This window comes from Candoia aspera, chromosome 6 (genome assembly GCF_035149785.1).
Source record: "Candoia aspera isolate rCanAsp1 chromosome 6, rCanAsp1.hap2, whole genome shotgun sequence".
Classification (NCBI taxonomy): Eukaryota; Metazoa; Chordata; class Lepidosauria; order Squamata; family Boidae; genus Candoia; species Candoia aspera.
The window spans coordinates 32,200,886-32,226,491 of record NC_086158.1 but is presented as its reverse complement, the minus strand read 5'-3'; the positions used below and the strand labels follow the sequence as shown (position 1 = coordinate 32,226,491).

Genomic DNA, 25,606 nt, shown 5'->3' with positions numbered 1-25,606 from the left:
GCCACATGACCCGGAAGTGTCTACGGACAACGCCGGCTCTAAGGCTTAGAAACGGAGATGAGCACCGCCCCCTAGAGTCGGACACGACTGGACTTTACGTCAAGGGAAACCTTTACCTTTACTTATACTAGCAAGGAAGGAGGCCTGGATAATGGCTGTGTGTGAAAAGCAAGAAATGTAGGATGCCTTCTCGATTACTGATGTCTTCACAAATTTCATAAACTGAAAATCTAATTCTGTATCTTGGGGGTCCTTTGGTAAACATCACTGACTATAAACACATAAATGACATCTGGAGCGAAGAGTATCTCTAAGCAGCTGGGAGCACTGAGCTTGGAAGCTAATCAGGAATGGACATGGCTAGTGCTTGAATACCAGGGCAGTACATTAAAGTCAGAAACATCCCAAAATATGGGGATGGCAAAGAACCTCAGCACTGTTGTCAAAAAAAAATCGCATGACTGCATCCATACAGTGAAGCTTACTTGAGATATATTTACTTTTTTCCCTCTCCATGTCAGCTGCAACTCTATCTAGGAAAAGCAAGCCTGCTTTCCTTTATATATGCTATGTTACATCAAGACTAGACCAACTATAATACACTGTATGGAAGCTAGTGTTTCCACGGCCAATTCAAGGTGCTGGTCTTGAGACTGAAGTGGTTTGGGTCTAGTTAACTTCCTTCCAGAGAAAAAGTGGCATATTAAATATAAGTTTTTTAAAACAAGGATCACTAGCTTTGGTGGTATGAACTACTTTTAAGGTTATTACTAAGATTATAAGCTTGGCTAGTACTAGAGAATATCGTAGAGAAAGAATCATCCAATTCTACAGAAGTCCTTCTTGAGAGGTATGTGCCTAATTCCATTGGTGAGTACTTTTAAAGGACTGTAAAAACATAATTGGCTTTTAATTGGAAAGTTTTCATGCTTCTTGCTACTGTCAAATTTTAATTTCACATTGTTTAAACTTTAGGAACTTTAAAAAAATTGATACTTTAATTTTAATGTTCCATTAATTAATTTAATTACCTCTGCTACTAGCACATTATGTTGCATCTTCTTTCTAGATTTCATTATCCGCACTATAGCAGCCTCTATCTCGTGCTTTCTGTCATCATCTACTTTCTGTCTTGTTTCTTTTCTTTCTGGGTCCGATTCTCCTTGTTTGGCAGCAACTGAAAGAATAGACCTCCACAGTTAAAATAAAAGTTATTTTATTTTAAAAAACAGTAATCCTTGAAAATACAGCCAAGTCAATGAAATCCAGTACTGTAATAATGAAACCTGTTTAATGTTCATTCCTTAAACAAGGATGAGGATCTTGTGCCCCTTCCAGCTATAACTCCCAGCATCTTTAACTGATTATGCATCCAGATGTTGGGAGTTGTCATTTGGTAACATCTGGAAGAAAAGAGGTACCTTGCTCCTCCTTTAAAACAAGACCAATGCTTCTCATGAAGTTGTAATATAAAATATAGCCAAATATTTTAGTGAGAGATATTTTGCCCAGGTCTCCCAGGGGCAATGTGTTAACAGAAAAAAATAGATAAAAGATTGAATCCTGAGGGAAACCCTCAGACAGAGAAAGATTGAAGGAGAGTTTGAAAGAACAATTAGAGAATTATCCGAGTACAGAATCACGGACAGCTAACTGATAAATAACAAAGTGAGTCAAACAGGACTGGATCCAGAAATATGAGAACGAAAACCTTTAGATTTGGCAATTTTAGTGGAATATACAGGAGAGACTGGGTATAAAAAGAATATTAAGGTAAATCACTGGCAATAAGCAGCGCACTCCAAACGTCTGGAAGCAAATTCTAGAAAGGAGACTGGTGGTAAATTAGAATGGGAAATAAACTAAGAGATTTTCTCCTTGTTTTGAATGGACAGTGAAATATTTGAAGTCAGTGGAGAAGAAGCCAGAGGAGAGGAGCTGTGGTAAAGGGAGTGAGAGATCACAATCAGGAATCAATAGTGACACTGATAGCTAAGAGTGAAAATGAACATACCTGTTTGAATCTTGACTCTGTGCAGTTTGGACGTGAACTGATCATTCACTGTAAATATATGTCCATTTTCTATTTCTTTTGATTTTGGCTCCTTTGTGAGAACCCGTTGTGTTGGTTTTCCACATGCAAGTGACTGCAGCGCTCGTACAAGCTCTCTTTCAGGAATATCTGTCTCTTGTTGTATCTCCTGTATCAAATGGAACAAAAGATTTTATACATAGCAAGGCGAATTTAAAAAAAAAAGAGCCCTTGGGGACCTTAGCTCAGTCTCCTGACCTTCTGGAGGCCACAGAAGAGAATCTGATTGTGTGATGTCGCTAAAAGAGCATTACTGAAATTTTTCAGCCTGCTTTGGCATTTTTAAGGGGCTTAGTAGTGGGAATGAGAGAAAGCCAGGAGTGAAAATTGCAAATTGACATAGTTTGCTCTTCAGAGGTTTCTCATTCCCATTCCCACTGTTGTTATTGAAAAACATAGACTACCCCACTCAATATTGGACACTTAGTGGCTGAATTTATGTGATATGATCTTGAGATACTGGAACGAAAATATAAGATGTTGGGGAGTTATATGCAGCCTGCAGGTTGCCCATCCTGTTCAATAGCACAGTATACTCTGTAACGCAGAGAATAACATGGTCAATAACTCTGCCTCATTCTGTTGCCCTTTAACCACTGAAGAAAGTAGGCTGCTAGAAACAACCCCAGATGTCCATTATTTCTCAAAGTAAAGCTTTTTTAAAACAAAAATATGGAAATGTATTCAAAAACACAATTCTGAATTTCAAGTTCAAAATATCTAAGTGCAGGAAAAGCTCTTTACTTGCTGAATAATTAGCAATTATTCGTAGCAAGATTTTTCATAAAATACTTTAAATATTAAACTAGAACAATATAATTAAATATTTACAGGACAAAATCAACTTTGATTTAAAATATATTTTTTAAAAGTTGTAACTAAATCGCCAATCCACTAAGTATTCACTTCTAATATTACTTTTTCTTTAATTTTACACTGCATTTCAATACCACACGAGGTGACATTGAAATGCAATAATCTAAATGTTACTATCATGCCACCCACATTTCACCCCTCATTACATGGCAAACAAAAGTGAACATTATGGACAAAATGTGCAGCATGAAAATGATAATGCTACCACTAAATACTTTAAATAAATGTAACTGGGGGGGGGGGGTTCAGCACATCAATTTCATCTACAATGGTGTAATATAATTACAAGATTGCTTTCTAAACACAAGAATGTAAAGCATAACAAATGTGGCATACTCAGACTTTAATTAACAAGTGAAGTTATTCCTGAATGAGGGTTAGTAAGATAAATCAGTATTCTAAGTATTAACATAGTATATCACATATCGGAATTTCCTATGCAATTGCTCAAAGATATGAATAATCCCCTTTTCCCATATGATTTAGGAAAATAAAAGCATATTCAAAAGACAGTTGAAAGTGTACAGTTAACAAAGGCTTAGCTCATACCTCAAAAGTGTATTTTTCTCTGTTGTTAAAAAGCATGAGTATTGTCATCTGGAAAGTGGAGACTTGCAATATGTGCTTCCGTGTGTTAGAGCCAGTTACTTGGGCACCTCCTACACCAACTTCTGAACCATCTTCCTGTTTTAATTGTAAAAAATCAAAAGTCATTCTAGGAACATTTTCATTTACTTAGTGATTAAGTATTTAGTGTACTTACTAAAAAACATAAGTTGTTACATACTTTTTTTAGGGTTAGGGTATTTAGGGTATTATCTTTTTTGTCCTTGTCACAGGATTTAAATTATTTTGCATTTAATGGTTGGCCTATTTTTTTTTAAACAAGCTACTGGAAGATCCAAGTTACAATTGTATCTTTTCAAAAAACTTTCAAACTGTAGCTGAAAGCATGACATGCAAAAACATCTGTAAATTAAGCCAAACCATACTTTGTTAAACAAAGAATGTAATCTGGAACAAGCAAAGCAAAAAACTCTTATTTTTTGTCTTAGCTATTGATGTCCTGCATGTTTCTGGATTGTTTAGAGAGAAAAGCAGAGAAAAAGAAACCACAAAGAAGCCAGAAAGCCACAAATGAACCATATGCACATCACTGTGTTGCAATCAGTAAGTTCCCAACAGGTCATAATTTCAGACTATGGCTTATTACACTAAAGCAAACTAGAAGTATATAATTTACAGCTGTGACCTGCATGTGGCCTCTGAAATGCTATTTGTGGATCCTGGAACGCTGTGAAATCACACTATGAAGATTATGTGGCCAATGATAAAAATGATTTAAAAATAAAATCAAACTAGATGGGCATGTCAAGCCTGGGAAAAATAACACATCTAAGACCACAAAACTACCTTATAAACTGATGGCCACAAGCACCCAAAATAATAAACAAACAGTCCAGTCCCTGGCCAGTGAAAGACTGTCCTATGCCAAGAAACAAAACACACCATGGCTTATTACAATGTCTGAATTAAAAAGCTCTAAACAGAAGAATTCCCTAATGTGGCACCTTCCAGCTATGCTGTATTAGAACTTCCAGAATACCTTGCAATATGGCTGGCAATTCCAACACATCTGGAGAGATATAGCTTGGGGAAGGCTGCTATCCCCATAAAGGCACCATGATGGGAAACAATACAGGTAGTCCTCGTTTAACAACCACAATAGTGACCAGCAACTCAATCACTAAGCAATTAGGTCATTAAGTGAGACACCACATGACTGTAATAAACCTACATCACTTCCTATTCAGTTGTTAAGTGAGTCACCATGCATCGTTAAGTGAGACATCACGTGACCGCAACCTGCGATTTCACTGATGACTTCTCCATTGACTCTGCTTGTTGGAAGCCAGTTGTGAAGCCCACAAATGGTGATCACATGACTGCAGGATGCTGCAACAGTAGCAAACACCTGCTGATTGCAAAGCACACAAATCTTGATCACATGACCTCAGGGACGCTGTGACAGTCCTAAGTGCGAGGACCGGACATAAAGTTACTTTTTCAGTGTTGTAACTTCAAACAGTTGCTAACCAGGGCAGTCATTAAGCAAGGACTACCTGTACTGTGGAGAGAAATTGGAAGTTTACATGGTCCTGAGTCTCAGAGAATATCTGGTAGAAAAACTGAGATGCTGCTATTACATCACTCCGTAATTTCATCTGTACATTCACAATACTACTTTATATACAGGTAGTCCTCGACTTACGATGGCAATTGGGACTGGAATTTCTGTCACTAAGCAATGCGATTGTAAAGCACAACTGCATCACATATTGATGGCAATCCCTACAGTCCCAGTTGCCATCGTTAAATGACTCCCACAGCGTTAGGCAAGGCAACTTCCTGCTGGCTTCCTACAACCAAAGTCAGTGGGAAAGCTGGCAGGAAGTTGCAAGTTCCAGGCCCGCAGGCAGGTAAGTGGCTGCTGCTGGGTGTGGAAGGGAGTGAGAGGGTGGGCAGGAGTGTGGGGGAGGGTCGAAGAGGACGCACAAGAGGTGTGGTGTTGGTTGGGTGTGGGTCAAGGAGGGTGTGTGAGAGTACATAAGAAGTGTTGCATGGGGACAGTGTGTGAGGGGGTGTGCAAGAGATGCTGCACAGGTTGGGGAGGGTGCATGAGAGGTGAGGCACGGGTTAAGGAGGGTGCACGAGTGGTCAGAGTAGGAAGGTTTGACTTTTTGGGGAAGCTGGCATGGAAGGTTGCAAATGACGGTCATGTGATAACAAGGCACTTGGCATCTGGTTGTAAGTGTGAATGGGTTGCCAAGCACCCAGATCGTGATCATGTGACCACGGGGGTGCTGGGGTGGCTGGAACTTCAAGGGCCAGTCATAACCACCATTCATTCAGTGCTGATGTAACTTTGAATGATCATTGAACAAATGGTCATAAGTCGAGGACTACCTGTAGTTAATCTCCCAAAATACCATTTTGTGCATAGTAAGATTAACAATAGGAGGTGCTGGTATGAATTAAACACCTAATTTCTTTATAAGTTTCACATTTTTCCAATTAAGTGTGATTTACTATACTTCTGTATCATTTCTTAATTTTGATTTAAACAGAATACATTAAAAAAGCTTTCCATTTATGCATATTTTGTATGCATGTATTCCTAATATACGTTTTAAAATACATTTCTTTCACATATGTACTTTTATTAATTTAATGACTATATTCATTTTTACATCCATTATTTCTTAATAATGCACTTTTGTATACATTTTTTGCTTAAAGCATATGTAAAATTTGTAAGCCGACCAGAGCTACCGTGAGCGAGTTGGACGGCCATATAAATTTCATAAATAAATAAAGTGGCCATTCTAAATTATAACTGAATGCCAAATTAAACATTTCTTGGAAAGTGCAAATTCAGTACACTGTCATTAAAATATGAATCAGACCACACTATTATAAGCAAGGGCACTTACTTTCTTTACAGGACCATAGAAGGTGGCATTAAGATCTGCAGAACCCATGTGATGTTGGAGTGTTAGCTGCCGTCCACTATGTTTGGCTAAATAAAATCTACAAAATTCAAGATTAACAGACATTTGCCTAACTGTATTGTAGATTCCCCACAAAAAAAGCTTTTTAGAATGCTTATAAAAATGTTTAATTTATTAGCAAGCATCAGCTATTTTAGAAAGCAGATATAAGCAAAATTCCTTCTAAAACTATGGTTGAAAAGTTTGTTATCTTAAATGTTTCATACTAATTATGATCCTATAATTGTGAACCACCCAGAGTCACATATGTAAGATGGGTAGTTACACAAATCTAATAAATAAATAAGAACTATTAAAACAACTGCATGGAATCCAAAGAATGTTTCTAAGTCTCCACTGTGTACATGTTTTTTTTTAAAAATCTCGAGCTACCAGAATACTGTTGAAAGAGGAACTTTCAGAACACCTAGTATGGATGCAGAATAATTTAGCATACAAACACACACAAAGACCTGGCCATTAACTATGTTTTAAAACAAACCCACAAATTCTACCAGCAAGCAAGAAAAATATCTTAACCAATTTCTTACCTCCTAAATATTTCAAAAGCATGCCTGGGGGCTGGGGGAATGTTGCACTTTGGGGTGGCCGACTGAGTGGGCCAGTAACCTGTTGTGAGTACCCGCACTGTCAGATCAACACCACCTAATGAGACCTATAAAAATAAAGGCAAAAATGCATTGTATCCATTTATTTATTTATTTACAAATTTGTGCTACTGCCCATCTCCCCCCAAAGAGGGATTCTGACTCCTATAATGCCACCCTTTTCAATATTCCATATATTTTATATCTTTATATATAGGAATTTGTATTCCTAGTTTTTGTTATGCTTGCACAGAATGTAAAATCTGAAGTGATGCTGAAAGAAACATATTCTGTTGAAGATAGGGAACTGAAAAATCAATTAGAACAGATTAATATACCCCAAACATTGGGACTGAATAACTATAAATGAAGGTAAATGTTTCAATATATCTAAGATCACACTGAAGCATTCAGAACTGAGTAGTCATTTTTGACAATTTCCCATATATTGTTAATCTTCCATGCAATTCTGCTCCAGAGTTTACCACCAATATTAACAACTGACCATTAGCTAAATCCCAGCTATTCATAGTGCTGAGGATAGCCATTAGATATGAAAACTAGACTTTCCAAGTTCACAAATACTGTATCTGCTTTAATACTTGATAGAAGCAACAGAGGAGACTGAATATAGGGATGTACAAAATATTATGCGTATGATCTATTTTGTGAAGGAAGAACTGGTTTTGAGTGGTCCATATCCAAAGTGAAACATGTACATTTTGGGTATTTTGTCCATGCATGGAACAAAACAGAGCTTTCTGTCCCCGAAGTAGGGACAGAAGGAATAGGGAGAAATGCAAGAAAGTAGGCGACTGAAGGGAAGGAGGGAAAGTGCAGGGAAACGGTGAGAAAACACATGGGCGGTGGGAAATGACACACTGATAACTGCTGAACAGAGAAAGGGAGCAATACACACTAACCCTGCCCTCTTCATCTTGCCCAGACTCTGTTTCATCCCAAACTCAGAACAACCAATGTTCTGGAATTTGGTTTTGCTAAACCACTGCTGGCCCAAAGTGGTTTGACAGACTCTCCAGAATGTGATGATTTTATTCTAGGTTAAAAAAAAAAAAAGGAATTTTCCCATTTTGTGCACACCCTGAGCTGAATGCTTTTATATCCGATCTGTAGATCTCTACAAGAAGAAACAGAATGTTATATCATATGAGTGCTTGATCTGATTCAACAAGACTCTTAATATAATAAACTTAAGAATGTAATACAATATTAAATTATATCTGTATATCCTGGCTTAACATTTATTTACCATAGCAATTACAAAATTAAACACACCATGGGCCCCTTTAGAGTGAAAGAAAATAATAAAGACAACAATATTGGTGGCTGTCCTGGGGAAGATGGGGAGGTCCTGATACCTCAGTTAGGTAACTTTCAAGTTATGTAATCTACAGGTCCTATCCAAAAAATCAGTTTGACAAACAAAGTAAGACGTTCAGAGCCCTAAAAAGCAATTATCATGAGCAAGAGATTTTATTTTTTTAAAAATGCATGAATTACAAAAAGCTTTAAATGCAGCACAATGCTGCCCTTAGTACCATCAGACTCTGAATTATTTAATTAGTTTTCATTACAAAAATCAGTATCTGCCATCTGCTGGTGAAGTACCTGTTAGATTTTGAAATATATCTAAACCAAGTTTAACGTGTAATGCATGGATTGACTGAGCAATTATATGCAAAAGAATGCATACTAATTATCTATGTGTACAACACCCTGTCCCTAACTCCCTCAGAACCACAGTGAACATTTCTTTTGTAGAATCCAGAAAGCAAGAAGTGATTTTTAGAGAGAAGCATCTACAATTAGCACTGGGCTAACACTGAAGTTGTTTCTCTTGCTGGAATTATGTACTGCTTTCTTTCAGCTGTAGAATTACAGGATTTAGCATTACAGGAGAGAGGACTCTTTTGTACCTTGTGTTTTAATTTATTTTGACTTTACAAAATAGCAAGCCTTGGGATGTTGATACATAGTGATACAGTGGAAATCAAAATATAACCTTCAGTCTCACAATCTTATTTCTGGAGAATCTTATCTCCCTGTCTGTCCAGTTCTGATTTAATATTAGTCAGCTTTTGGAGGCTGGTTCTAGCTTCATGACCTGCCCTTCCACTCTTCATTTTACCCTGGTTTGCTGACTGCCTCTTTTTCTCTGTTTTATCTGAAACTACTGCTCCTGCACCCAGAAAGCAACTACCTTTGCTTACCTTTTTCCTCCCCAAGCCCCACAATTAGTTGCCCTTACACAATTTTGGGGCCCCTGCCTGACAGTGGCAGTTCTACTGCACACATCTTTTGCCGAACACATTCTGCCTGAAGGGCTACAGGGGCAGTGCTGGCATTTCCCTTTCAAATGCTTGCACAACTGCAAACTTTGTCCACCCATTAACTTCCCTAGCCTCTCTGGGCCTTCATTGCTTTGCTCTACTTTTGTCTCACCCAATTTTCTCTCTACCCGATTAACTAAGCATTCAACATTGCTAAAAAGAAGTAAGATTCTTTGCTTTATTCTTAGAGATGATTTCATTAAGTTTCATTTTCAGCCCTTTTAAATTCTAACTTTGTGCACTTTTCCTGGCTGGCCTCATAAAATCTATCTTTCAGAACAATTTATATGAAGCTTACTGCTGGCTCTACATTTAATCTTAGACACTGCCATTTCCAATTTTAGTATGTCCAAAACAAAATTTCTTATCTTTCTTCCCTATCTTTCTTCCCTATATGATACAGCTGCAAACACTGTATTTAAAATCGCATTCTTTGCTTTGCATAAACGATATGCTGTTCAATCATGGATTTTTCTTTATAATATTTCCCTCTGCCCTTGGTAATCAAGCAAGAACATGATCAAGTTTATTACGGCTAAATGAAACTTCTAGATTATGGTATTCTACACTGTGACTCTCCAATTTCCTAAACCAACTTTATTGTCTGTTTTTGTTAGAATATATAGGGTGATGAAACAATTTCCAGAGATGTAGTAGTTATATGTTGTTATATGTAATTTTGTTTAAATAATAAAAGCTAACATATTAGCTAATATGCTTACATACTGTACTGTGAACAGAGTAAGAACTACAAGAGAAATAATTTCCTTTATAGTTCATTACCTACCCTTTTCCCTTCTAGATGCAAAACAATAAAAACTTAAAAAATAAACCATGCACATTGTTCAATAATTTTGCTTATGCTGGCTTCATAATCCAAATTGGTTGGAAACAGAATGCAACAACTTTCTTAGTCCAAAGAGTACCATTTTTAATATATGTATGCAGTTACAATATTGATCATCACACTTCTTTGTCTTGAAAAGCAAATGGCAGCAACATTCAATTCTAAATATTAGAGAAAGAATGTAAAGGAAAAATATAAGGGTCCCAAATCACAAGCACTGAGGGAGAGAGAGGAATAGCTGAGGGTACATTAAAGAAGCAACATAGCAAATATAAGGTCACTCCAAGCTATGATTAATCACAGTAAGCTGAGGTATATGCTTCTAAATGGTAACCGAAAAAGTCAAAATAAAACCGGTTCAAGTATTTCCACTGGTCTGTTCAAAATGGGATCATCAGTATACCATGATTTCAACATGCTGAATAAATGTATAGGTTTGGCATCAAACATATGAATCACTGTTCCACCTGAATCTTTCTTAAGGGATTTAAATCATATTCCAATTACAGGGTGTATTCCAATTAAAGGAGAAGTGTATAGTTATTTTAAATTGGCATCTAGTCTTCAACTGTATTTTTGGAGCTTGTTTCAGTGACTGTCAAAGACGGTCTAATTCGATAAAGAAAACCTCCTCAGAAAAGTAGCAGATGCACTAAATGAGACACTCTCAAATCAGAGAAGTAAAGATGGAGTAGTAACAATAATACGGGATTAGTTTAATGGCAATAATTGAAACATAAGGATTTAAACAAAGAATTCATTTACCGGAATGATTTGTGTTTCTTATTAATAAAATAAGTCTTTTTGTTATTAACTTTTTAAACTCTATTAATAGAGTGTATTTTCCTGTTATCTTCTATAAGAAGCAGGTGTATGGACATCAGGGATTAATTTCCTATGCAGAAACATAGCAGTAGAAACAGATCTGAGTGTTGTGACAATTTATGCAGTTTTTCTTTAGATGTGTGAGACCACCTGGAATATGACCATAATAAAGATTAAACTAATACACTATTGAATCAAGTTCTATCATTTATGTACTGTTTGAAAATGTTAGCTTGTTCAGAGCATTGAAGGAAGGCTACTAGAAGAATATTACTTTTGCAAATTAATTCTTGGAGAACTAAGTTTTTCCCTGGCATACAATTCAAAGTGCTATTTTTATTCTTTAAACCTTTAATACAATTTTGAAGGATCACATATTACTCTCTGAATCAAGCCAGCTTCTGGGATTTTCATCCAAATCCTTTTTTAAGTTATCATTCCTGTGGAAATTAGGTAAGCATCACAACAGGGAAAAGATACTTGGTTTTATTGTCCTCCAATTTTAGAATTTAATTCTCAAGGTGTACTTCTTAGTACTTTTATTATATTTTAAGGTCATACTCATATTTTGTTTTTCAGGGCCAGAATACGGTTGTTTTAGGATCAAAGGTTTGATTAAGAAGTTGATTTCCTGGTGAAAGAACTGCTGTTGCCTTCTATGTTTTAAGCTGTACAGCTGCATTCAAAAGTTTAGGAGCCCCTGGTGTATGTTTCAACTTAATAGAAGCTGCCATAACCTCTACATAGTACGAAGTTAAACAAAGTATCTTTCTGCAATTTTGAAAATACCATTATTTATCTGCAGTTGTTTAAAGATACAAAATAAGAAGACCGTATGTCAGGTGTTTATGACAAATTACTAAATCTGAACTATAAAAACATCAAAGATATGCAAACAGGACATCAAGAATTATCCTCAGAACAGAGTACTTAAAGGTCATATGGATGCTAGACTACCAAAAGCAGGAACAGAACTGCATAGAAATAACTTAAAGTTCATGGGAATACCTGAAGGTTTTGGAAGAGAAGATTTAGAAAGAGAAACAGAACATTTACTTAATCAGCATATATTACTACAAATTCAAGAAATCTACAGAATAAACTCATGGACTGCACAAAGAAGTTCCCCCAGATATACTAAGAAAAGAGTTAAGAGATTTTGACAACTACTTTGCAAGAAAGAAAGATCAAATACAGGTGGGCTACACCACTTTATCTGGAGGTCTTCATAAATGGCAGCAAAGCCTTTGTATATTCAATAGAAGGTGCCAATAGAATATTTGAGTCAATAACAGTAACGGTACATGCCAAAAAAAGAGAAACAGAAGAACAAAAACTGGATCGAGCAGCAGATCTTTCTTCATACATTAAACTGAAAACTGACATCATGGATTCCACTGAATAGTCCATTTCAAAGGAAAAATAAAAAGATTTTGAGAATAGAAGCGAAATGCAAATCTATGGCTCCAAGAAATGCATATTAAAAAGTGAAACATTAATTTTGTTAGAATGTAAATGGTTAGGTCAAAAATTTATGGCCTTGGGCAAATGGGAAAAAATGGGCTAATCTATATTAGTAATTTATCACAGACTATGAAAAAACAAATTCAAAATGAGGAGATTTTTACTATTAAAAGTTCAAACTGAACATGGGAAAGTAACAATTGCTTCAATTTATGCTCCAAATGATAATAAAACAAAATTGTATGATTTTTTTTTCCCAATCACTTTTTGGAATTGGAGAGGTGTTTGATTCTTAGAGATATGAAACTTCCCCATATCTTGACAAATCTGGTTCACACAAACTCAAAAATGTTTCAGAATACATATTACTTTTTTTTTCAGACGTAAGGAGAGATAAATACCCTCTAAAGAAAGAATATACTTATTGTTCCTCTGTTCAAAAAACTTATTTAAGAATAGACATGTATTAGATGTCCAGTTCATTATTAGCCAAACTTAGTTTCTTATGCAGGTTGTACCCCAAAATTATACGAATGCACAGAAAGAACATGTTTAATGGTCCATGATATGAGATTCTAGCAAAGACTTTACAGGAGGGGTGTTTATTTCTTTGGCTATTTCTTTATTATTTATTCTATTTATCTAAAACAAAGAAAATCATACAAAAACCAAAGGATATATTAATGAATAAATGAATTGAAGCAGTTAAAATCAAGACATAAGCAGAACCAATCTTGGATTTAGAGAAAAGATTAAAGTGATTCTTAATTAACTGGAATTAATGAAAGTAAATGAAACTTACAAGAAGTCAAATTTTGCTAAAGAAATACTTTGAGAAATGTGATAAACCAGACATAGTGTAGGCTTATCTACTGTGAAACAAACAAGAAAAAACAATTATTGCTTCCATTTGGATGGCAGGGTTATGTGTCAACCTCAGAGATGGGGAAACAATTTGTTAATGTGTTAAATATTCTTGATTACCAAGCCATTGACCCAGGTAATGAGTGAGATACAACAATGTCAAGTAATTCCTTCTCCATGGGAAAAGGGGAACGATCCAATTCATCCAGAATTATATAGGCTTATCTCTCTACTGAATATAGATTACAAGTGTTTTACAATATTTGAAAATAGATTAAATGGACTTTTAACTATCCTGATCACACTGGATTTGTTCCAAAAATATACGTAAGGGTTAATATGAGATTTGAATATTATTGACAATATAAATCCAAAAGAGGAAAGTGTCCATTATTGTTCTTGATACAGGGAAAGCCTTCAATAATTTGGAATGGCTTTTCGTATTCCCAACTCTTAAGATGAACCACAGTTCCAAATTTCTCACACGAATACAGAGCATTTATAAAGAACAAGAAACCAAGGTAATAGCAAGTGGACTTTTATCATAAAAATGAATTATAAGGAAGGAGACAATACAAAGTTCCCTCCCTCTTCTGTTTTTTATTTCCACTCCTATTCAAACCATTGGCAAGGAAGATATGACAAGCAAATAAAATTTAAATAGACAAATTGTTGTTTATTCGTTTAGTCGCTTCCGACTCTTCGTGACTTCATGGACCAGCCCACGCCAGAGCTTCCTGTCGGTCGTCAACACCCCCAGCTCCCCCAGGGACGAATCCATCACCTCTAGAATATCTTCTATCCATCTTGCCCTTGGTCAGCCCCTCTTCCTTTTGCCTTCCACTCTCCCTAGCATCAGCATCTTCTCCAGGGTGTCCTGGCTTCTCATTATGTGGCCAACGTATTTCAGTTTTGCCTTTAATATCATTCCCTCAAGTGAGCAGTCTGGCTTTATTTCCTGGAGGATGGACTGGTTTGATCTTCTTGCAGTCCAAGGCACTCTCAGAATTTTCCCCCAACACCACAGTTCAAAAGCATCTATCTTCCTTCTCTCAGCCTTCCCTATGGTCCAGCTCTCGCAGCCATATGTTACTACAGGGAACACCATTGCTGTAACTATGCGGACCTTTGTTGTCAGTGTGATGTCTCTGCTCTTAACTATTTTATCGAGATTTGTCATTGCTCTTCTCCCAAGGATTAAACGTCTTCTGATTTCCTGACTGCAGTCAGCTCCTGCAGTAATCTTCGCACCTAGAAATACAAAGTCTTTCACTGCTTCTACATTTTCTCCCTCTATTTGCCAGTTATCAATCAAGCTGGTTGCCATAATCTTGGTTTTTTTGACGTTTAGCTGCAAGCCAACTTTTTGGCTTTCTTCTTTCACCTTCATCATAAGGCTCCTCAGTTCCTCTTCGCTTTCAGCCATCAAAGTGGTATCATCTGCATATCTGAGATTGTTAATGTTTCTTCCAGCAATTTTAACTCCAGCCTTGGATTCCTCAAGCACAGCACGTCGCATGATGTGTTCTGCATACAAGTTGAATAGGTAGGGTGAGAGTACACAAACCTGCCATACTCTTTTCCCAGTCTTAAATCAGTCCGTTCCGTGGTCTGTTCTTACTGTTGCTACTTGGCCGTTATACAGATTCCTCAGGAGGCATACAAGATGACTTGGTATCCCCATACCACTAAGAACTTGCCACAACTTGTTATGGTCCACACAGTCAAAGGCTTTAGAATAGTCAATAAAACAGAAATAGATGTTTTTCTGAAACTCCCTGGCCTTTTCCATTATCCAGCAGATATTGGCAATTTGGTCTCTAGTTCCTCTGCCTTTTCTAAACTCAGGTTGTGCATCTGGCAATTCTCGCTCCATGAATTGCTGAAGTCTACCTTGCAGGATCTTGAGCATTACCTTACTGGCATGTGAAATGAGTGCCACTGTTCGATAGTTTGAACATTCTTTAGTGTTTCCTTTTGGTATGGGGATATAAGTTGATTTTTTCCAATCTGATGGCCATTCTTGTGTTTTCCAAATTTGCTGGCATATAGCATGCATTACCCTGACAGCATCATCTTGCAAGATTTTGAACAGTTCAGCTGGGATGCCATCGTCTCCTGCTGCCTTGTAATTAGCAATGCTTCTTAAGGCCCATTCAACCTCACTCTTCAGGATGTCTGGCTCTAGCTCACTGACCACACTGTCAAAGCTATCCCCGATATTGTTATCCTTCCTATACAGCTCTTCCGTATATTCTTGCCACCTTTTCTTGATCTCTTCTTCTTCTGTTAGGTCCTTGCCATCTTTGTTTTTGACCATACCCATTTTTGCCTGGAATTTACCTCCAATGTTTCTAATTTTCTGGAAGAGGTCTCTTGTCCTTCCTATTCTATTGTCTTCTTCCACTTCCGCACATTGCTTGTTTAAAAATAATTCCTTATCTCTTCTGGCTAACCTCTGGAATTTTGCATTTAATTGGGCATATCTCCCCCTATCACTGTTGCCTTTTGCTTTCCTTCTTTCTTGGGCTACTTCTAGTGTCTCAGCAGACAGCCATTTTGCCTTCTTGGTTTTCTCTTTCTTTGGGATGTATTTTGTTGCCGCCACTGAACAATGTTGCGAACTTCTGTCCAGAGTTCTTCCGGGACCCTATCTACTAAGTCCAGTCCCTTAAATCTATTCTTCACCTCCACTGCATATTCCTTAGGAATATTAGTGAGCTCATATCTAGCTGATCTGTGGGTCTTCCCTAATCTCTTTAGTCTGATCCTAAATTGTGCAATAAGAAGTTCGTGATCTGAACTACAGTCAGCTCCGGGTCTTGTTTTTACCGACTGTATAGATGTCTGCCACCTTTGGCTGCAAAGGATGTAGTCAATCTGATTTCGGTGTTGTCCATCTGGGGAAGTCCGTGTATAAAGCCGTCTCTTAGGTTGTTGGAAGAGAGTGTTTGTTATGCAGAGTGAGTTGTCTTGGCAAAATTCTATCAGCCTATGTCCTGCTTCGTTTTCTTCTCCCAGGCCATGCTTACCTGTAATTCCAGGTGTCATTTGACTGCCCACCTTAGCATTCCAGTCTCCTGTGATGAAAATAACATCTCTTTTAGGCGTGTTGTCCAGTAGGTGCTGCAGATCCTCACAGAACTGCTATATAATATATAATATATATAATAAGCAAATGAAGAAGATAAATTAAAAATATATGCTGATGATGCTCCACTTAAGAGTTACCCATCCAAGAAATTCCCTAGAATCAATAATGGAACATATATAGCAATATGGTGGAGTATCAGGATGTTAGATTAATAAGAACAAGTCTCAAATGATGTCATGGAATTTATTTGAAGGAAAAAAGCAATTATCTGCACAAATAAGTATCACTGCTAAAATGATCAGGAACTTGCAAACTTGCTTAACAAAAAGCAATACAGATTTATAATTACTTACAGAATTGGAAGAAAATAATGGCAGATATTTCAAGATGAAGAAAGTTAGATTTGTCCTGGTTAGGAAGAGTATCAGCAGTAAAAATGCGTATTTTATCAAAGTGTAATTTTATATTTCAAATGATTCTAATTAGAATTGAAGATATTGTATTATAGAGAGTCAGTGAAATGACCTTGAGGGAGATAGGCAAGAACTATTATATATGCAAAGAGGGCTGAAACATTCCTTTATTCCTGGGAAGCAAGACAGTATTTGGAAGAGATTCAGGTAGGCTCCTCCCTGATTTAATAGGGTACAAGAAAGGGGGGAGGTAAAGCACAATCAGGTTTTCAAGATTCTGTTACTGTGGCATATCCCAATAAAGTATAGCTATAATCTTCCCGTGGAGTTAGCTTCCTGACATGAACTTCCTTGTAAGACTTGATCTGTATTAACTGAGTGGCAGAGGCAAATAACTGATTTTATATGCTCATATAATCAAGATTTTATAAGATGTGAAAGAATGGGATGGATTGGCAATACCAAATTTTAACTATATTATCAAGGCAGCTGTCTAAGCTGGACTGCAGAATTGATTATATCATCTTATGGTTGGGTTACTTCTCCTGACAGAGCAGAACTCCTACATGATTTGCAAACATATCTTTGGCTGGATACAAACAGACATGCAAAGAATATTCAAACATAATCAAAGTATTAATTTTTTTTTTATTTATCTGTCAAATTTATATAGCCACCCATCTCACAAAACAAGTGACTCTGGGCAGCTATGGAATAAACACAGAAAAAGAATTAGCCCAGATTTACTGCCCCTCACTTCAATATTATTTATTTTCACAAAGATGAAAGTACAAAAAATATGATGACATATGTGTGTGTGTGATAGATTGCAATACTTATTCTTAATAAAATAAAAATGAAATCTTTCAAGAGTGTTTCTTTAGAGTGATTAGTTACCTCCCTGGTTTCAATATCTTGAAAAAAGCAGTATGGTCCAAAAGAAATTATAAAAACAAGGCAGAATAACTAGAGACTTGAGTGCATTAAAAAGAAACCTCATAATGCAAAACTCAAAACATCTCTCAAAACTTACATACAAGTTGTTATTAAATTATGATTCAGAAACTTAACAAGTTAAATGACTATATGATTAAATGGATGCAGAATCTAAACAGGAAAACTGATTTGCAACAAGGGAATATGAATGGAAGACAAATATAAAATTTATTGCGAATATCAGAGAGAAAATGGGTACAAGATGTTCTACTGTTGGAAACTTATTCCAGTGCTGATAGCCCAAACAGATGTAATTCATTTTCTAGAAACTGCTGGAAATTCAATAATCAGGTGAGATAATATTTCCTACCGATGGCATTGTTATTAAGTTCAACAATCCTGGAAGATGATTTATTATAAGATGAAATAAATCTTAAAGGTGGAATTGTCTTTTCTGTCAGCTGTGGGAGTAGGCATCAATGAAAAAATGAAAATGAAAAAAAGTAAGTTTGTACTTGAAAAATAAGTCTGATATAGAATTTAATTCAACTTGGAAACCATTCATGAATTGTAAGTCTACATATGGACTACATATGGAGCCAGTTTGATCTAGTGGTTAAGGCTCCAGGCTAGAAACCAGGAGAGTGTGAGTTTTAGTCCTGCCTTAGGCATGAAAGCTGGCTGGGTGACTTTGGGCCAGTCACTCTCTCTCAGCCCACAACATCAGGCTCGGGTGACAAGCTAGTTGGTCAATTCTTTGTTGTAACCAATGGATCAACATTTGGTTGATCTGAAAAAGAGGACCCTGCACCTACAGGAAAAATGCTAAGAAAAGAAATATGGACTTGTACCACATCTGAAGCATCTGAAGTCTGGGCTTCTCTTAAGATTTTAATACATTAATTCTTATATATAAGGATAGAACTTTTTAGATGAGATAGAAACTCTGGCTAATTGTTTATTCTGACTTATAATTCTACTACCTACTTTTTATTAATTATTATTTTAATGATGATTGTGTTTTCTTTTATATGCAGCACTAGCCTAATATTACTCTGAGTTATTTACTGTTTCACATAGCTTATAATTTATTTTCCTTTTGTCTTATTTCTTTTTTCTTTTCTTTTTGGTCTGGATTGTGTTTTTAAATATCTATTTTTTTAAAAAAAAGTATATGGCAGGTGCAAAAGTTCTGGCACCTTTTGAGCCAGTACTTTGTAATACTTCTTTTTGTAAAAATAACAGCTTTCCAAAAGATTCCTGTTGCCAGCAAAGAGTCTTTCTACCCTTAGTTTTTGGAATGGGCTTCAAAGTTGAAAAAGTTGTGGAAAATTTTATACTGAAAATCTGTGGGGAAATATTAAACATACAGTCCATGTGAGAAGACCACAGAATACTTTTGAGCTAGAAGAGTTCTGCAAGAGAGGAAAAAAATTCCAAACGCCTGTACCTGCCATATTCAGTTCTTTTTATTTTGAATCTGTAAATAACTGCAGAGAAATGTATATTAGTTTTTTATTTTTCCACTGTTGACATTCTATGAAGTTGCAAAATTACATTCTATGTTTTCTTCCTATGTATTTTTATTAAGCTGCTAATTTGCAAAAAGGTGAAAGTTGTATAAGTAATAAGAACAATATTTTATTCAGAACTAAGAGAATCCCACAGGATAACCAAATAAAGATATAAATAAAATTTAAGAAATCAATGTCTAGATACAGAAAAAGACTAAGCCCCTGAGTTCCCACATGATGCCTGAGGGGGATAATATGCCTAAGAATACAAAAGGAGGAAGGAACTAGCTTGCCAACAAAGTAATAGCATCTGGAATTACCCCCCCCACCACCACCACCAAATGATGCCTCTGAATCCGAAATAAATGGCCACAGCTCAGAGCTTAGTTCTGAAGCATGGCTACCTGCTCAAAAGATAAGCAGGAATGAGAGAAAGTACCATATATGTAGAATGGTAGGTAGCATCCTGGTAATCTGGTGCTTTGAAACATTTTTTTTTCTCCAGTAGCCATTCTGCAACATGGTTGTTAAGAGACAGTTCTCATACAGTCAGAGGAAAATGACTTGGTATCAAATCTGTCCATTCCCCAAAACAAGAGAGATGGAACTCCAGCCTCGTGCCCCAAAGAGAGGGCTCTCCAGCCTATTGCGTAGCCCAGGCAAAAGGAATAGGCACAGAAATAAAAACTTTGATTTCACTGTAAGAATCACTCACTTCTGATACATAGTGGTTGCTGGAATTCTTTCATAATGCTTCTTTGGTTTGTTTTTTTTACAATAAATTACTTGCTTAGCTTTGGCAGGGTGATATCTGACAAAGGCTCACAAACCCTGTTCTCAAAATTCCAAATGTGTCCACCAGATCAAAAAGTCTGTGAATCCCTGGAGTAAGCCAAAAATTTGCATCTTACCCCTGTTGCCTGTAGATGTTGCCTAAATTCATCCATTGTTGTGTTTGAGATGCTCATGTCCCTGAACATTCCTTCCAATTTTGATGTGAACTGACATCCACATTCAGTCTGCAAAAGGAAGAGTTATTTATAGCATGATTTAAACAGAAAGACAGCATCTTCTAGCGATTTAGAATTACATGGCAACTGGATTTCTTCCTTTTTGGTTGAGACGTTTCACTGCTTGTCCAAGCAGCTTCTTCAGTCTGGGCAAAGGTTGGTAAGGGGACCCCATATATGTCTTCCAGGGTGGTTGCATTGTCCTTACACCTGAATGACTTGTTAATTGTGCCATGGAGGTGTGGATTGTTTTTGGGATGTCTTACTCTTAAATCCCTCCTCATCCCCAAGTGGATCATTAAGAGTGGCCTTCCTGGTGAACTTGTGAAGTGGTCAATCTTCCTGGGGACTAATGAAAAAGCAGCATGAAAATGTGTCTGAGGCCTCTGCCTCTATTGAGGGAAGGATTTTCCACTTTGGCATGAATGGATTCCTTAACCCCTCTCTCAAACTACCTACAGACAATTCCACCTGGATGACTGAGAATCTTCATCAACATATTTAGAATTACAGTACAAATATTTAAGTACTTTTCCTCTAAATAAGAAAGTTATGAAACAATAACACATTCTATTTGGTTCCAAGCACTAATTAATCAGCAGTAAACATCAACAGGCAATGATGCTAATTTATACCTTGATTGCCAGAGATCTAATTACTCTAATAAAGTTTACTGAAAATAAGAATTTACTGTCCCAATCTTTTAAAATTCAACATGGAATAGAGAATGGCAATATTCCCATTAAATCTCTCTAAATTAATGTAGTGAATATTCTCTCAGACCTCTCAAAGCTTATTATCATCCTTAAAGTATCATTGCAGGTTCATATTAATTCAAGCACGTGCTAAAAGCAGGAATGTAAAACTTTATGGTTTGGGGGATGAGATGGGAATTTTGCCTTCCAGGAAGATTATTTTTAGGAACCATTAACCTACAGAACCACACCAATCCATCTGCTTCTTCCAAGCAAGGGGAGAAAAAAAAGCATGTTCTGTGGATAAGGTGGATGCTTGCAGCTTGAAGAAAAATACCTTCCCTATCCACTAGGACTTCCTCAGTAGTCTACAATGACAACTACCGCATCATTTCCCAGTTTTCCAGCATAAATGCATACTCAAAGTTCATAGGAAGCCAATATCTTAATTATTCCAGCTTCAGATTTTAAAAACAGCATTGATGTTTGATTTATATTTGCATTTCTACTGGAGCTGAAGTTGGCTTATGTAAAGATAACCCAAAACAACAGTCCTGTGTGGTAAGTTGAGCTGAAAGACTGTGACTGGCACAACATCACACTGAGATTCCATGACTGAAAATGGATTTGAACTTGAGTCCTCAGTCTTAGTCCAACTTCTTAACCACTATACCACACTGGCTTAATAATTCTTTCCTGATAAAAACAAAATGCTTGAATCAAATATAGCTGCTTAACATTGTATAAATTTAGAATTAACTGAAATGACTGATTACACTACAATTTATCCCATCGAATAAATGTTGGCATAAAACTAAAGCTAAGTGGAAAAGTCACTGACAAATAGTTATAGATATTGATCTTACCTTTAGCTTAGATATCATATTTTTCTCTGAGTCATCTGAAACACTTTTGTTTGTCAGAAGCCTCCTTGCTAAGTGCTGCTTATAGTATCGTTCAAATACATCTTTTTCTTGCATAAATCTAAACAAAACCATTGCCTTGTCCAATATAGTCTCTACCTCTTGCTCAGTTAGCTATAAAGAGAAAAACATTAGTTAATTACTTAATTGTTAAAATAGTAAAAACTATGACTTTTATAGAAAACATTTCTCAAAAATACATTATCTTTTTGTTAATTTAGACAGGGATTGAAAAACTAGGAATATTTTATCTGATCAATTCTTGATCTGAACAAAACAAAACAAAAATCAAACCCCTTTAAATATTTGTGTGCAACATTTGTAACAAAAAAGTTCACTTTAATGAAATAGTTACTTAATGTTTTAGTCTTGAATTTTAAAAATTTTACAGCTTAAACAACCATACTGCCACATCTAGTCTGGTGTCGTTCCATGAAGGACTTTATAGGCAAGAACCAGCACCTTGAATTGTACCTAGAAGCAAACTAGTAACCAGTGCAGCTCACAAAGTAGAAGTGCATAGTGAGGTATGCCAATAACTACTCATGCCACTGCATTGTGGAACAGTTGTAGCTTCCAAGTAATCACCAAGGGCACTGCATTCATCCAATCATGACATGATTATGGCAGGAGCGATTGTGGACAGGGCCTCCCAATTCAGGCATGGGCATAACTGGTACATAAGGTAAAGCTGTAGAAAGATCCAACAGCTGTCACCTGCTCTTCAAGCAGGAGCCATTATTCTAGAAGGATCCACAAATTGTGCACTGGATCTGTTTGCAGCAGTGCTACCCCATCTAGGACCAAAGATAAAAAATCTCTAGACCCTCGGGGTCCCATAATCCATAGCCGCTTATTCTTACAAGGGATGAGTCTGAGCCTCTTCTCCCCATCTAGACCCCTACAGCTCCCAAATGCTAAGACAAAACCTCATTGGCATCACCTGGAGGGTCTGGATTTAAGTTGTACAACTCAGTATCATCAGCATATTGATATCTAACTCTGTGCCAATGGATGACCTCACCCAGCAGTCTCACAAGTGTTAAACAAGAGCAGGGAGAGAACCAAACCCGGAGGCACTTTGCAAAGAAATGGCTAGACCTCTGCCCCCCATGAACGGTAACCTGAACTGCCCCTGGAGGAAGGAGGAGAACCACCATGCCTCCCATTCCTAACCCCTGGGACAAGCATGATCAATACCCTCTTTGTACTGTGCTCAGATCTGAAAGCTGACTGAAAGGGATCTAGATAATGAAATTCCTTCAAAATGGGTGATAGCAAAGAGAAAGACATACAGGATGGACTAACTGAAGGGCAAATGAGTTACACTTTCCTTCAAACTGCACTGTTGGTGCTAATACTACCCACAATTGGCTAAGAACTCATAACTGACCTCTCTCATGTAGGGAAAATGTTCTCCATGCCTAGCTCAGTATCCATATATGGTTTTGGTATGAGCATATTTTATTAGTAGTTTTCTATGTACATACCTAATTCTAGCAAAGGAATATGTATATGGAAGCCTATAGTCACTGTTTAAAGATGGTTTAACAATATACACATATGTACAGTCTTTTGCAGAGGTTTACATCCCTAAAAAGAATTTATTCAGTCTTTACTTTTAAAAAAATCCACATCCTTATTGTTTACAAAGTTGTAATTCTTTTTTTCATATTCACAGAACTTGCACATTCATCTGCAGTGTTTATTATTACACTATATAAATAAATCAGCACACAGAAATACATGTTTCTGCAGCTGTTTTGTCAGAAAAACTGCATAGTTGTAATAGAAAATATACTTACTCCCTTGACTCCTTTTTTTAGCTTGTCATCAATAAATAATGAGAGATACTCTGGAGATCTAGAGTTGAGGTTAAGGAAATACTCAAAATCACCCGCAATAGTTTGTTTGAAGAGCCTGTCATTATTAAAAGATTCTTGAAGGAAGCGGTCAAACCTACTCTTCAAATCCAGTAAGCCCTTAGAACAACAAAGCATATTATTTTTTAGATTTCTACTATATTTATATGAAAATCAGTCACTATTATTTTTGTAAGTTATAGGACTGGTAACTTTTATTGTCATCAAGAATCCCTTAACTTGGATGCTGAAGTTTCCCTGCCTGTTATGCTGCCACCATCTCATACACCCATAGATATGTTGCCTTGCAGTACTATAATAAAACAGAGTAAGGCTGGATGAGTACCTTTAAGAAAATTTATGCTCTTCTCAGACTCTTCTGGGGATAATGGCTTGGAGTTCATTCTCATGAACTGAGCCTCGACTCTGGTATCGAAAATCACAAATATTCAGCTGGGTTCTTAGATGGGAATCCCTTTATCCCTCCAATAAAACCATTATTTGACTAATACCAGATAAAGGTGCATTATATGACTATTTTTGCAGAAAACAATGCGGGATCTTGTCTGGAAGGTCCAGCATTGTTTGACATGTTTCTGAAGATCAGAACAACTGTCCCTAAAAATCTGGAAAAATTTCAAGGAATGCCGTCTTAGGGGGGAAAAAAATCCCAGAGCCAATGATTCAAACTTTGGAAATCATAAAAGCCACCCCATGTTGAATATCAGGAGATACTGATGTTATACTACACTTCTGGATGGTATATGCTAGATTGCTGGGCTCCTGTTACTATCTGAATATTAAGGAATGGTTGTTGATTAAGGCTGTTTTTTCATATTCCTAGCCTTTTTCTTGTTCTTCATTCTCTTACTATTATACTTAAGGATATCCCCAAAATTGTATCTTCTGGAGAATATGATGTGAATCAAATTTACTTTTGATTTAGCATTTACCCAAAAGGCAGCCATGGTGATGCCTACAATATTGGAAGATAAAAACCTAGCCTGAAGGTAAGAAAGTATTTTCAAGTGAAAACTGTAAAGGAGATGTATTATAAAGTGCTGCTGGTTTAAATCAGCTCCTTTAACAAAGAAGGCTGCATTGTCCCCTTGTATTCTGCATATACTGTAATGAAGATTGAAATATTAATTGCAATAGCTTCCCAAGTGATACCTTAAGTGAAAATGAGGAAATGGCAATTCCTAATACTGCACACCCCAAGGCAACAGATGCCAATGCTTATTGCTATAGGTGCAGCAACCTGCTTCTCTTCCTGTGAAGAGAGGTCTCTATAAAGGCTTGTTTGTTTCTCAAGAAAAAAAAAGCATTTCACTGAAACAGACAGTGGTCAAAAGGAGCTTGACAAGTTGGGTAGCAATTCAGGCTAGGAAAGCAGTTAAATTCCTCATACCTCTAACTACCCCTGGAGAGACAGAGACTTACTGTGGACCTGTACCTATTTACCAAGTATAATAAATGTGGAATCTTCATTCACTATCAGTTCAGAAAATCTGGTCACTTACATTCTTCAGAGTGACTTTCACAAACTAACTAAAAGAAAGGTTTCAGAGGGAGGAAAATGGCAGCTATGTAGAGATACTTTTGACTGCGGCATCTGTGCACCTATGCACAACAGCATGAGCCACGTTAAGACTGCCAAAGAAACTGAAGGAAAACTGGC

At 36.6% G+C, this 25,606-nt stretch overlaps 1 protein-coding gene across 1 annotated transcript in view; it reads right to left on the bottom strand.

The window, feature by feature from the left end:
• The window catches only part of CUL3 (cullin 3), a 63,761-nt gene that overhangs the window by 1,462 nt on the left and 36,693 nt on the right, over positions 1-25,606 (bottom strand). Inside the window, exons 8-15 of the mRNA XM_063306685.1 lie at positions 23,869-24,045; positions 22,007-22,177; positions 20,347-20,454; positions 7,071-7,195; positions 6,463-6,559; positions 3,518-3,652; positions 2,015-2,201; positions 1,032-1,177 (exon numbers count right to left, since the gene is read on the bottom strand). Coding sequence (XP_063162755.1) covers positions 1,032-1,177; positions 2,015-2,201; positions 3,518-3,652; positions 6,463-6,559; positions 7,071-7,195; positions 20,347-20,454; positions 22,007-22,177; positions 23,869-24,045 — 1,146 coding nt within the window. The remainder of the gene's footprint in view (positions 1-1,031; positions 1,178-2,014; positions 2,202-3,517; positions 3,653-6,462; positions 6,560-7,070; positions 7,196-20,346; positions 20,455-22,006; positions 22,178-23,868; positions 24,046-25,606) is intronic.